Source organism: Pelodiscus sinensis, chromosome 1 (assembly GCF_052426305.1).
Source record: "Pelodiscus sinensis isolate ZL-2025 chromosome 1, ASM5242630v1, whole genome shotgun sequence".
Lineage (NCBI taxonomy): Eukaryota > Metazoa > Chordata > Testudines > Trionychidae > Pelodiscus > Pelodiscus sinensis.
The window spans coordinates 121901623-121916544 of NC_143052.1; the positions used below are offsets into that span (position 1 = coordinate 121901623).

At 43.2% G+C, this 14922-nt stretch overlaps 1 protein-coding gene across 3 annotated transcripts in view; it reads left to right on the plus strand.

Moving 5' to 3' along the window:
• Positions 1-14922, plus strand: part of STK38L (serine/threonine kinase 38 like) — a 61391-nt gene that overhangs the window by 36168 nt on the left and 10301 nt on the right. For all 3 annotated transcript variants that reach the window (XM_075899022.2, XM_014575773.4, XM_014575772.4), the window contains exons 4-10: positions 886-1008; positions 1392-1475; positions 4998-5121; positions 5878-6032; positions 6947-7049; positions 7872-7933; positions 14552-14669. In XM_075899022.2, the coding sequence (XP_075755137.1) occupies positions 886-1008; positions 1392-1475; positions 4998-5121; positions 5878-6032; positions 6947-7049; positions 7872-7933; positions 14552-14669 (769 nt within the window). The remainder of the gene's footprint in view (positions 1-885; positions 1009-1391; positions 1476-4997; positions 5122-5877; positions 6033-6946; positions 7050-7871; positions 7934-14551; positions 14670-14922) is intronic.

Genomic DNA, 14922 nt, shown 5'->3' on the forward strand with positions numbered 1-14922 from the left:
ACTAAACACCCCTTCACACACTCTACCTGATTGTATTAGTCTCTCTTTATGCAAGTAGCATGCCTGCAGCTGGAATACAGGTGCAGCAAAAGCTGAGCAAGAATTTCTTGGACAATCTCTTCCTGTCTCATGGAAAAGTTTGAAAAAAATTCTGTCCTAAATCAGGATGAAAAGTTGGAATCTCAAATATTTTTGTAAACTGAAAATCCAGCCCCCACACACTCCTGTTTTGAGTCAACTGAAATATTTTGATTCATTTATTTCTAAATGTTTTGTTTCAGTGTCAACCATTTACTTTTTTTAGTATAACTAGTTTGAGATGCAAAATAGAAAACATTGTTTTGAATGGGAAAATCAGATTATTTTTTTCCCCATTTTTAAAATTCTGAAATTAACTGTCCCAGCTGCTCTCCAAAAAACATCAAAACTGATCCTTTTCCACCAAAAGTTTTGGATTTGATTAATCAACATTTTCAGACCAAAAAACATTTAATTGAAAAATTCCCCACTAACTCCCTCATTGTTTTAAAAATATTAATGTTACTAACTTTAAACATGGAGAACTGAAGGGTTTTAAAATCTTTTTTTTTTTTTTTTTGGCAGAAGCCAATATCTAACTATTACGATAAGCTCTTCCTAGGAGTTTGAACATCCATACCTGCTTATTTTGGGGTTTCTTGCACCTTCCTCCAAACATCTAGTGCAAGTTACGTCAAAGACCGACTATTGAACTAGATGGACTAGGGGATCTGATGGAGAATTACATTTCCTATGTTCTAAAACTTTCTTTTTCTAAAATATAGTTTATATATTCCTGATATTTTCAGTTATATATGTTACTTAACTTACAAGAAACTTTCTAATTATCACAATATGTTTCCATAGAAAAAACTGCGTAGGTCACAACATGCCCGCAAAGAAACAGAATTCCTGCGACTGAAGAGGACAAGGCTTGGTTTGGACGATTTTGAATCTCTGAAAGTTATAGGAAGAGGAGCATTTGGGGAGGTATGTGTCTGAAATGTTATATTTATTCTGGAAAAACAGTGTCCACATAGGAGTTATCTGGAATAGATATTTCAGAAAATGTGCGAGTATAGACAAGCCATAAGACTTTCCTGTACAAATTAGCACCATTGAGCTAAAGACCATGTAGTAATCAATTTGATTGTTAATTTTATCAAAACACTGACCATCCCAAAAAGATATTTAAAATATCTAAAGTCCAATTTGGTGTATAAGTATGTATGGTTTATGTCCTGTTTTTTCTCTTTCATGTATTCATGACTTTAAAATCAAAGAGATCTTTTAAGCACCAACCATTTTCAATCCTTCAAGATATCACAATTTTGTGAACCATATTAAAAGGATGATTATCTATTTAATTTTAGGTACGACTTGTCCAGAAGAAAGATACGGGTCATATTTATGCAATGAAGATTTTGAGAAAAGCTGATATGCTGGAAAAAGAGCAGGTTTGTGGAATGGAATGTGCCTAGGTTTATAGTAAATACCTTTTATGTTTCTGTTGCTTATGCTAGGAAATTACTGAGATTGCAAGTTCTCTGAGGCAGGGACCATCTTTTCATCCTCTGTTTGTTCAGCAGCTAGCACAGTGGGCTCCTGGTCCATGACTAGTGCTCCAGGACACTATGGTAATACCTTATTTTCTAGCCTTTATTTGTAACAATGGCATTTTGCAAAGTGTTATATTTGGACACTCCTGGGGTGATGAACAATGCCCTTTTTTTCTTCAGATTATGTAGTGCAGATAGGGCCTTCATTTTCAGTTATTATTTTGCTTTTTTCAGGAATTACCAGTGTTTATTACCACAACAATAAAAACAGATACAAATCAGTACAAAATTATTAATGTTTCTGGATAAATATCAGGGTTTATTTTGGTGGACAGAAAGAGGGGAGGAAAATATTCAGTCAATTAAAGCTTTGAATTTTGTACATCTGTGGGGTTTGCTGAAGAACTCCAAACACAACTGTCACCTCTGGGTTTAAGAAAACAATCTTTAATTCTCAAACTTTATTTTAATAAATAGTTTTCAGTTGTAGACTGAGACCTATTTGCCTATAAATATTTACATTTAATAATTGGGCTACACCGTTTTCACCACATATACTAGCTCTATCGAAGCAGGTGCAGAAATTACAGTCATGGCTACAATATAGACAACCCACAATCAGTAAGGAGTGTAGATTTGCTGAATGTTACACTGCTTAGTGTGTTCTGTAGGGACAATGCATTAGAGACAAATGCAATAAAATCTACAGAATTTCAAATATGTTGTCACTGGGAGAGATCGTCATAATTTGTTTTTAAACTGTGTTTAATTGTATGCGGTATCCTCATTCTGAATAGGAGGTAGGGAGGAAAGAAATCTATTGGGACAGGCAAATAAGTTGAAGTGAATAGGCCTCTGTGGAGAGGTGACAGAATGAGGAATGGGGAGACCACTATCCTCACAGAGATATTTCTGGGCAATAGAGTTGAGGAGCAGTAGAAGAAGTTGCATTAAAGATCAGATTCTGTGGCTTGGTGAAAATAGTTCTGAAAGTTGGATTACTGTAAGATTATTTCCTTCTATTTAACATCTTGTATCTATCTGTCTGCAAGACAGAACTTCAGCTGATAGGGAGTGATTCAACTCTTCAATCATATTTCAGATTCTTTAAGAATTAGAAAATACCCAGTGGGATACAGAGCTTAGCTACATTGTCCTTAAGTTCTGTCTAGAGGATGTTGCCGAGTTACATCAGAGCTCACAGGAAATATTTATCCGACATAGTCTTTCTGGACCACACCTCTTCTCCACTGAAATGCTACGCCTTAGAGTGTCACAGTTCTTCCAACTAACAGTGCTGCAGACAAAAACAGTCTGTCAAGGTGCTTTTCCACCAGTCCAGTCCAGTACTATTTTGTAGATTGTTTTCATAAAAGAGTCCCAAAACCTAGGATATTTCCCAGTGGATTTTATGAACACTTGGTTAATACTTTTCGTTAGGTTGCTAGTAAGTTGTATTCAGTTAACAAAATAGCACTATTTCATTGCAGCTCAGGCACTTGTTTTTTACCTACCTCTCTTGATGATGGAACCATTCTTCTGCCAGACAGACTGTTTCCACACGATTTAAGACAAGCTTCTACACTTGTACCAAGCTTTCACATTGATGTTCAGATAACATTTCAGCTATTTGTTGGTATCTATGAATTCACAGTTGGAAAAGTTGCATTACAGACCAAACCTTGACATGGTTTTATACTTCAATATGTGGAGCCCAGCACACATACAAAATTTGTATTGGCATCTGCAAAAATGATCTGCGGATATCTGAAAATTTGCAGTATTCTAGATATAAAATTGGATTCGCTCCTGTATCTGCAAAAATGAGCTATGGATGTCCACATAAATGTCTGTGGATGTAGATACTTGTGGATGTGAAGTGGGTATCTGCAGATTTGCAGGGCTGCATCAATAGATAAAAATCTTGCATGAAATAAAAAAAAATCCATAGCCAGTTTCAATAATTCAAAAATTCCATTTTTCCACAAGCACTGCTCAGCTGCTGAGTATTTTTCTTCAAATAGAAACACCCTTTACAAACAACAATGGATTTGGGAATGCATTGAGATGATATTTCAAATCAGGAATTTGCCATGTAGAGTTATTGTTCATTCCTACTCTCTTCAAGCCCATGCAATGTTCAGGGACCTTTTACTGGTAAAGCAAACACTCCATGCACTTTATTTACCACATGGCTATGTCTAGACTGGCAAGTTTTTCCACAAAATCATCTGCTTTTGCGGGAAAAACTTGCCAGCTGTCTACACTGGCCACTTGAATTTCCGGAAAAGCACTGGCGATCTCATGTAAAATCATCAGTGCTTTTCCGGAAAAACTATGCTGCTTCCGTTGGGCAAAAGTCTTTTTCCGAAAGACTTTTGCGCAAAAGGGCCAGTGTAGACAGCATAGTACTGTTTTCCGCAAAAAAGCCCTGATCACGAAAAAGGCAATTGGGGCTTTTTTGCGGAAAACCGTGTCTAGATTGGCCACGGACGCTTTTCCGCAAAAAGTGCTTTTGTGGAAAAGCATCCTGCCAATCTAGACGTGCTTTTGCGGAAATGCTTTTAACGGAAAAGTTTTCCATTAAAAGCATTTTTGGAAAATCATGCCAGTGTAGACTTAGTCCGTGTGTTTCCACCACTCTTATACCCTGTATTATTTTATGCTTACTGCCCTACAGAGCCCTCCTGAAGCAGGGGAGATCTCTAGAGTCGCGGTGTCCAACATGCTAGCCAGATGTGGCTCTTTGGCTGGTTGAGTGTGGCTAGTTCGCTTTAGCAGTAGTCACTGTAATGGCTGCTGCTTCAGAATAGGTTGGACACCATGGCTGTAGAGAGCTTGGACACCACGGCTGTAGAGAGCTTTCTCTCATTCTTTCTCTCCTCTCTCTCAATTCCCTCCTATGCCTTTTGTGTCAGTCTCTTAGTTCTCTTCAGCACATCAGTTAGGCACAGTTCTTAATGAGGTCTACTCTCAGGCTTGTATGCAGTGGGAGTGCAAAGGGTGCAAAAACACCTCCATAGTCCCCCAAGTAAGTACTCTGGCCAGCTGGGGAAGGCAGGAGTGGAGCACTATCCAAGCCTCCCTCTCCCATCGTCTGGCCAGCTGGGGTTGATTTCCCTGCTTACTTGGAGGACAATGAGGGTGCATTCATACCCTTGCCGTCCACATTTACCAAAAAAAAATGCACACACCCCAGAAATTCCTGCATACAGGCCTGACTCTAGAGTAATTCGTTTCAATGACCAGAGTGCTGTCTCCCCTGTTGTTGCACTTTGACAGAGGACTGTAGTTTCTTCATCAGAGATCATGAACAATGCAGTGATTGGTTCAATAACTAGAAATACAGGTTAATATTTAAGTAATAACTGTCCTTGAGATGAGTGACACTTTTTTTTTTTTTGTTCTCTTTTCATGTAGGTTGCTCATATCAGAGCAGAAAGAGATATATTGGTTGAAGCAGATGGTGCTTGGGTGGTGAAGATGTTTTATAGTTTTCAGGATAAAAGAAATCTTTACTTGATCATGGAGTTCCTACCTGGAGGTAAAAAGCAAACCAGTGAATTCAGTTGCTCAGTGTTTGTTCCTTTTTTTTAAGATCGTGGGTGACAAAACTAATCTTAAATTCTTGATGATTATGGGCTTTTTACACTGTTAAATTCCAGTGTCAGTGATATAACTATTCCTGCATTTTTTTCCCCCTGGGCCTTCAAAATATTTGTAATCATAGTTGTGGTTTTGATTGAAATAATTCCTGTAATTAGATGTTCTGCTGTTCTCTATTGATGCCAATATCTATGGAAGTGGCTATTACTGAAAACAATTACTGTGTGGTATATGTTAGGTAATTAAACCAATTCCATCTCGCTATGTACCCTACTTAAAAATCCAGTTAATACTTTTCATCTGGTTCCTGCAAGGTCCAATTTTGTGAACAGGTCTTGAAGCAGAGTAACAATGGGTGTACTGAGCTAGCAGTTCCTGGATCAGTGTTTGACAAAGTGTTCTTTGGGTGCTTTGGGAAAGCTGCTAGTGGGTCTGCGCCACTTTGTTTACTTAACAGGTCCATAACAGTGGAGCCTTGCAGCTCCCATTGGCTCCAGTTTGCCATTTCCAGCCAAGGAAGCTCATTTAAGTAAACAAAGCAGCATAGGCCCATTGGTGGTTTCCCCAAAGTGGGGGCACGAAACAAAGTCGTCAGTTGCAAGGTTCTAATAGAATCTACTGACATTTCCAGTACAACTGTGCTTGGTAATTAAAATGCACTCATCTTTCTAATGTGTTTTTTCTCTGTGGTTAGGTGACATGATGACCTTACTTATGAAGAAAGACACTTTAACAGAAGAGGAAACACAGTTTTACATTTCTGAAACTGTGCTGGCCATAGATGCCATTCATCAACTGGGATTTATCCATAGAGATATTAAACCAGATAACCTCTTGCTAGATGCCAAGGCATGTAATTTGTTTGTAAACTGTTCACATTTTAAACTTCTACAGCGTGATGTCAATTTCCCTACACTAGTGTTAATCCGAAGTAACACCATTGAAACTAACAGCATTAGGCCAGGGTTTAAACTAGTGGAAGTGAAGTCAGAATCTGCTACCTACGTTTTATCATTTAGAACATCTGCATAATTAGCATAGTAAAAGTAGTACTACATTGTTTTACTTTACTGAAAGTGTTTTCAATGTGCATCTTCTTAGAAGCTGGAAAAGACACATCCACAATGTCCATATACTTGCAGACTGTAGCCTTAAGCTGCACATACCTCAGCTGTTGCTTTTATTTTACAAAAAACATAAAGTGCAAAACACATAGCCAGTGCTAATAAGTGTTCAGTTTTTCTTTAAAATGAACATTGTAGAAGATGATGCAGTTATCTCATTTGGCTTTTTATCTGTTAACTGATCAGAAGACCAGTCTATTGGCTAGAAGAAAATTTTGAGAGCCAAGAAACTAAACTAAACTATCCCTAAAGTGAGTTTGTTGATCACTACATATCTTTCTAAATCTAGCTATAAAACTGATAAAAATATTATTTTTAAAAGTATATTTTCATCCTAGTTGAGACTTCCTAGTAAACAGTACTGTACTTTTCCATTTTCCCCCCTCTGACTCTAAGAATCAAATAAACAAAATTCTTTGGAATAAATTAGCATAGTTCATTCATTACAAAGCGGAGGCAAGAAAAAAAAATCATGTTTTCTTGATGTATAAAGATTTAGTTATGATGCCCTCTAGAATTAATCCTGCATAATTCTGTAGTTTACTCATTTCTGAAGGGAGCAGGTAATGTTGTTAAATTGTGTGCTCCCTCTAAGGCTCAACTTTCTCAATGAAGTTTTTATCTTCTCTGATTCTGTAGGGTCATGTGAAGCTATCTGATTTTGGACTATGTACTGGTTTAAAGAAAGCTCATCGAACTGAATTCTATAGGAACCTTACGCACAATCCACCAAGTGACTTTTGTAAGTATTCTAGTCAAACTATTCAACGACTTTTGGACTGAAGCCATTCCACACTGTAATCTTAAATCTGTTAGGATTCAGGGACTAAGCAAGACTGGGTTGGGTTGAGTTGTGTTTTGAATTGGAGAACAGTCCACAGAACAGCTAAGAATTACAGGAAGGAGATGGTGTTGGTGATTCTGTAGGTGGCACTTTTTTGAATTGAATTCATTCCCCCTAATGTTAAAGGACCTTTTTCTGTGCTGCTGGAAATAGTCTTTCAGCTAGAATGTCCTCATCACTTGGAATAAGTAATGCTCTCATGCCACTTTTTCATAATTGTAAGGGTGTCAACCTGTTTATCATGGTTACATTTCAGTGGTAGATAATTATATGCTACTGATCTAAATTCTCTCTGTGCTTTAATTCAAATGCCTTATTTTTCACTTCTAACTTTATTCTGCAAGTGTGTGTGTGTGTGTTTTTTACACACACACACACACACACACACACACACACACACACAACCAGGCCCATCATAAAGGTGTTGAACTTTGGTTAGTTAACAGTGATTTAAGGATTTCTCAGTGGATCATTATCATTAACATCATTATTGTTACTGTTGCATTCTTCATCCTGGCAACTTAGAATTGTTTTACATTTCCTTTTCCTAGTCCAATTCGTGTCCCCCCCCCACCTCAAAAAACCCTGTTTATATAGCATTTCAGAGGTACAAAAAGATTATTTTGTAAATTGACATTATCAATCAGGCTGATTTTTCTTTCTTTCTTGTACTCTTTCACAAATCTATATAGTGTCTAATAACTCTATTTTGTAAATAAGCATTTCAGAATATGAACTCAAAAAGAAAAGCAGAAACATGGAAGAAGAACAGGCGTCAGCTGGTGAGTCACTTTTTATAGTGGAACATATTTAATATTTGTAGAAACAAATGTGAGACAGATCTTAAAAATTCACAGTTTTTAAAATGTTCAAGTTACTGACAAAGTCCTCAAAGGCCATGCTCACATGAATGTACTTAGCTTTAAGTGTGAGAACTCCCACTGTAGTCAAGGGGCAGTGTGATTTAGTAGTGAAGACAACAAATGCAGTCACAATACCTGGGGGCAGATCTTCAGGTGGTATCAATGTGCATAGCATGAAGCCATGGAGACCCACCGCTTGTAGCACGTGTTCTTCGAGTGATAGCTCATATCCATTCCATATTGGGGGGGTGTGTTGCAGCGTGCACTCATGGTGGGAAATTTTTCCCCTAACAGTACCTGTCAAGTCATCAGGGGAGCCCCCTGGAATGGTGCCCCTATACCAGCCAATGCATACCCCTGCTGGGCAACCATTCCCTCAATTTCTTCTTACTGCCTGTGACGGTTGTTGGAACATGCTTCTGCTCTTGCTTAGCAAGTGCCCTTTTGCAGTTACTCAGCATTAAATTTCTGTGTTCTAATATCATAGTTATGGTTCTTATCAGTTTTTCTTTAAGTAGTTGTTAAGTGGTGTTTCCTGAGTTAAGAACTCACCGTGGTTCCTGCTCCATGCACCTGGCATGTGTGGTGGGGAATGCTCTGGTTGCAAGGCTTCAAGCCCTGTGACAAGTGCTAGAGGCCTATGCCCTGTGGCGATCCGCACTCTGCCCGCCTTAAGTGCCTGGGCAAGGCCCATTTGTCCGAGGCCTGTAAAATCTGTAAGGCGTTAAAGCCGCGCATGAGGTGGGAGAGAGTCACGCCTCAAGATCATCCTAATGGAGGTGGCTTTGTGGCCTGCATGGCGTCCGACCCACAGCGCACCAGCCTCGGTGCAGGAGGCATCAAGCTATTTGCGTGCCTCACTGACACCATGCAGACCCTGGCACTGCTCCGAGTCCCCGGTGCCTCAGAAAAAAGGAAGGCCTAGCAAGGGCAGGTCACCTCCATGGCATGTGCCCACAAGTGGGACATGTTGCATCTTCAGGCGCCGAGCCTGGACCATCGCGGTCAGACAAATGACTCAGTCTGCACTGGGACACCAGTCCCTTGGGGGACTTCCCAGAGCCTTTGACTCCGGAGGCCTTCGAGGCTGCTGGGGCTTAAACTGTCCCCCTCTCCTACTTTGGCACCAGCCTCAGGCAAGGATTGGGACTCCAGTCGGCACCAATTGGAGGCTAAGGCACCCAGCGCCCCAGCACCAGAACCAAGGAAACAGTGACACTGCGCCAACTGCAGCAACCTCAACCCTGGCCTCCGCACCGGACCCAGCACCAGGACAAGCGGCAGTGAATGCAGCACCGGCCGCCATGACCTCTGGCCTGCCCAGAGCTCACCAGGCCCGGGGCCAGCCATGCCTCTTTCTTCTCCCCCTCGTCTGCACTGGGGCAAGCCAGAACTGGTGACCCGAAAGCAGGGTCACCAGCTGCGGCTGCCTCCGCTCCACCCTGGTCAGCTTTGGAGTATTCAACCGACTCTGAAGCGGAGTCCATGTGGTCATCAAGGGGATCCAGATCCCGGTCTCGGCACCGGTCCTACTCCCGTCACCGATCACGGCACCTGCAGTACCTTTGCCCATCAGCAACAGCACCAGTGGGCACAGCTGGTCCTGTACTGGGGGTGTAGCTGTCATGGTCTCTACTGGCACCAGCTCCATCTCAGTGGCCGATTTGGACCCCATGAACCTACTGTCAGAGCGATGGTGTGGGTCCTTCTAGACTGTAGCTGGTCTTCTCTGGGTCCAAAGCACCTCCTTTGTCACCCCACTGACTCGGTCTCCTACGTCGGAGCAGTTGCTCCCGCCAGGGCAGATCTCCCCACGTCCTTCAGAGACCAAGGGCCCCGTAGTTCAGCCTCTCAAGCCCCCTCGCAGGCCACAGTCCTTGTGGAGACAGGCCTGAAGGGGTCCTCATCTTCCTCTCCAGATGAGGCTCTGGGCAACCCTCTCCCCTCTGTGCCCTCAATGGATTTGAGGGCAAACCAGGACCTCCTCCTGGGGGTCCAGGCTGAGAGGGTGTCAGAGGACTCTGACATCCTATAGTCTGACATCCCTACCAGAGTGGCCCTCCCCATCAATAAAACAGTGGCCAACATCTCCAAGTCCCTCTGGCAAACCCTGGCCTCTATTCCACCAATGGAAAAGAAGGCTGAGCGGCAGTATTTCATTTCCCAGGAGGGGAGCGAATATCTTTTCTCTCATCCACGTCCGGGGTTGCTGGTTGTCCAGGCAGTGAAGGAGAGGGAGAGGCAGGGTACCACCCCTAAGAACAGGGTGCCAGAAAGATGGACCTGTAAGGAAGGAAGGCCTGTGCATCCGGAGGCCTCCAATTTCACATATCGAACCAGCAGGTTCTGCTGTTCCGCTACACCTACAACACTTGGGCCCCATGGACAAGTTTACCTGACTGCTCTCCAGACATTCTCGGCCCGCGTTTAGAGCCCTCTCGGAAGAAGGCAGAGCGATTTCTAAGGTTGTGCTCCAGGCTGCCCTCAATGCAGCTGCACACGCCGTGGCTAGGGGATTGGTGTCACACCACAACTCCTGGCTGCAAAGGTCCAGGGTGTCTTCGGAGCTCCAAAATACGATTCAGGACCTCTCCTGTGAGGGCTCATCTCTGTTCTCTGAGCAGACAGACCAACGTCTGCACAGTCTCAAGGACACCCAGGCCATGTTCAAGTCCTTGGGTATCCACACCCCAACTACCCAATGGCAATCCTTCTCAGGCATGAATGCCCCCAGGCCTTACCAGCAGGGAGTACACCCTGACTTCTCTCATCACCTCAGCAGGAATGGTAATGGGAGGAACGGCAGGTGCCATCCCCGACCGGCCCAGAATCAGGGACAGGGCCTGCCTAGCAAGTCCTCGGGGCCCCATCCAGAGTTTTTTTTTCAGGGTAGGCCTGAGGACAGCTTACCAGACTTACCCTTCCCTTTCTGGGATCGCCTATTCCCTTTCTGCCGACTGCTGGGTCCTAGAAATGGTGGCAGAGGCTATATCAGCCCTTATCACCTTGCTCCTCCTTCCCATCCCTCTACCCCATCCCTCCCCAGGTCCCGCTTCCTAGTGTTCAGGTCGGCTGTTTGGGACATGCAGACGTTCCTGATAACCACGACCAGAACTTCATGCGGCTTCTGGGTCTAATGGCTGCATGCACATACATCACCCAACACATCAGGCTCTGCATGCACCAACTGCAGATGTGGCTGGTGCGGACTCACAACCCATCCTTTCATCCATGGGACAGAGTGCTGACTGTTCCCTCCGAGGTCCTTTGCTCCCTGGTTTGGTGGACCTGGGAGGAGCAGGTCTGCACCGGAGTACCATTCTCCAGGCCTCTTCCAACCCTCCAGCTAGCGACGGCTGCATCAGACATAGGCTGAGGAGCCCACCTCGGAGACATACGGACACAAGATATGTGGACTAGGGACGATCTCTCCCTGCACATCAATGTCAGGGAGTTACGGGTGGTCCACCTTGCCTGCGTGGCTTTCCTCCCTCACTCGGGGGCAAGTCAGTACTCATCCTGTCCGACAATACACCAGCAGTCACAGACATCAACAGGCAGGGCAGGGCCCATTCCAATCACCTGTGTTGACAAGCCTTTCACCTGTGGGATCTCTGCATCGGGGCAGACGTTCACCCACTGGCCTCCTGCTTCCTGGGCTCCCAGAACAATCTGGTGAAACAGCTGAGCAGATCCTTCTCCAGACACAAGTGGACATGGCCCGCTGGATCTTCCACAAGTGGGGCTTTCCCCTTCTGGACCTGTTTGCCACATGACAAAACAGGAAGTGCCCAAGGTTCTGCTCCCACATGGGGCCAGGGCTTTCAGGGAGATGCACTGGTCACCTCCTGGCCAGTGGTCTGCTCTACGCATTCCTGTTGTTTCCACTAGTCCACAGGGTGCTCCTGCAGGTGTGGGAATTTGGGGCGTTGCTGATCCTCATTTCCCCAGCATGGCTCAGGCAGCACTGATTCTCGACCCCGCCTGACCCTGTCATGCGAGAGGCCGATAGCTCTCCCGCTGGTCCTGGACCTGATTACACAGGACTGCGGCAGGCTTCGACACCTGGACCTGTGCTCCCCACACCTCAGGGCATGGAAGCTTCGTGGCTGACAGCAGCAGAGCTTCAGTGCTCGGCTTGTGTTCAGAAGATACTGTTGGGTAGTAGGAAATCCTCCACTAGGGTTACATATCACTACACGCTGACACATCAGGCAAGGGAGGATGCTACCCTGGGTAGGGCTGTCCTCCATTCAGTGGAAGGTAGAACTCCGACCCCGCCTCCTTGGGTTTCTGCTTTGGAGTCACCTACGTGGAATGGACATGAGCAATCACTCGAACAAACAGTTACTTACCTTGTAACTGTTGCTCTTCGAGATGTGTTGCTCATGTCCATTTCAAATCCTGCCCACCTTCCCTTCTTCCGAGTGATCCAGTAAGAAGTAACCAAGGGGGTGTAGGGCCAGCAGGGGTATATATTGGCTAGTATAGTGGCACTAATCCAGGGGGTTCCCCTGCTGGATCGATGGGTACTGCTGGGGGAAACATTTCTGACATGTGCACGCTGCACACACACACCTACATGGAATGGATATGAGCAACACATCTTGAAGAACAACAGTTATGAGGTAAGTAACTGTTGTTTCTTGGCTCTGTCCAGGACCTTCTGTCAAGTCAATTCACTTCTTTGGGCTTTTGTTTCCCCTCCAACCTTCTAACCATTTAAACTGCAAACTCTTTATGGCTGGGATTGCCTCTTACTATATTACCTAGCACAGAAGGCCCCTCCTTCGTCAGTTGGGTCTTCTGAGTGCTATTATAATACACAGAATTAATGCTAACAGCAAGTGTTTGTGTGATCAGGGCATAAGTGAGGAAATTCAAAAAGAGTACAACCGTGTAATTCAACCACGTTGTACAACTGATTGTTTGCTTTGCAAGTCACAAACTAGAATATATTAAACCAGCAAAAAATAATAAAAACATGTCTGTCTTGTATTTGAAAAGATTTATAAAGAGGAAAAAATGATAACAAACACAGCATGTGTGCTGTACTGCCAAGCAAACGTTGCTTTCTGATTTTTAACTTCGGCATTTCTTGATGAAATTTACCTTCCTTGTTGAGCTGGTTTAAAATATCAGAATCTTTTGTTTTTCAAAACCTCTTTTTACTTGTTTATTTTATAATCTTTAAATTGTGTCATCACTGCACAGTTAACTTGGATGATTGGCAGTAGGATGTGAGCTGCTAGGTGGGATTGAGTGTGAGCAGCCAAATTGTAAAGCCACTTGAGTGTGACTAGATTGTATCAATTCTGGCACTGCACTCATTTTTGTGAGGTACTAGCACTTCTGAGATATCATCCCATGGTTCTTGGCACTGTAGTAAGATGACACACTCTGGGTATGTCTAGACTACATGCCTCTGTTACCAGAGGCATGTAAATTAGATTACCCGACATAGTCAATGAAGCCGGGATTTAAATATCCCTGGTTTTATTAAAATAAAAATGGCTGCCGCACTGTGACGGCTCAGTTGGTTGACGGCACAGTGCGGCAGTCAAGACGCGGATTGGTCGACAGGGAACACCTTTGTCGACTGTTACAGTAAACCCGTTTCACGAGGCATAAGGGAGCAGTCAGCTAAGGTGTTCCCTGTTGACTAATCCATGTCTTGACTGCCGTGCTGTGCCAATGACCAGCTGAGCCGGCACAGTGTGGAGGCCATTTTTATTCTAATGAAACCGGGGATATTTAAATCCTGGCTTCATTGACCATGTCGAGTAGTCTAATTTACATGCCTCTGGCGACATAGGCATGTAGTCTAGACATACCCTCTGTGACTATTTCCTAGTGAAATACAAGAGAACTTGCCTGTTTGGGAAAGCATTGGAGAACTATTAGCAATGGTGATTGAGCCGACATTCTTACAGTAATATAGACAGGTTACCTGAGTGTCATTAGCATTAGCAAGTAGAATTGAGTGGCACTCAAAATTTCCATTTGTCAGGAAATTCCTGACCAGCTCTAGTTTTAACCAGTACCCTAGAATAGGCCAGCGAGCCTATTACAGTAAACCACACTCTTGTGTGTGAATAGGAGCCGTGCTAGGGGAAATGCCTGAATTAATTCTGTAATGCAAATAAGCCCATATGCAGAACAGTTTTAGTGTTTCAGGAGAGTCAGATGTTGAATATACATTTTTTTCCAACTTCTTTTGTAACTTACTAGTAATACAGTAGACTAAAATGAATAAATTAATTTGATCTAAGAAATAATTGATATTTCAGTCTGTATAGTCTCTCTACTCTGAAAGTCTCACTTCAAAGTTATCTTGGTTCTTTGCTTGTATATCCAAATGAACCATTTCTTTGGGTTATATGTGTTGTGATGATGTATCAGATTTCTTCTCCTTTTCCCACTAAATACCAGTATTGTACTTTATACAGTAATTCTAGTAAGATTTTCACAGAACTCTAAATGGTGAGTGTATAACCCATATGAAGAGTCCACCCACCTTCTGTTTTTCCCCCCCAGGCATACTCTACTGTTGGAACCCCAGATTATATTGCCCCAGAAGTATTTATGCAGACTGGATATAACAAGTTGTGTGACTGGTGGTCTTTGGGAGTGATTATGTATGAAATGCTAATAGGTATGTAACCAATGTGGAGGTCAGAAGGGACCACTACGTGATTGAGTCTGATCTCCTGTTTTAATATGAGGTGTAAAATTTAATCTACTTTTTTTTTTTTATTATTATTAAGTCTAACCTGACAATTTGTAGCAAAATGCAGGACAATGTAGCACTTTAAAGACTAACAAGATGGTTTATTAGATGATGAGCTTTCGTGGGCCAGACCCACTTCCTCAGATCAAATAGTGGAAGAAAGTAGTCACAACCATAT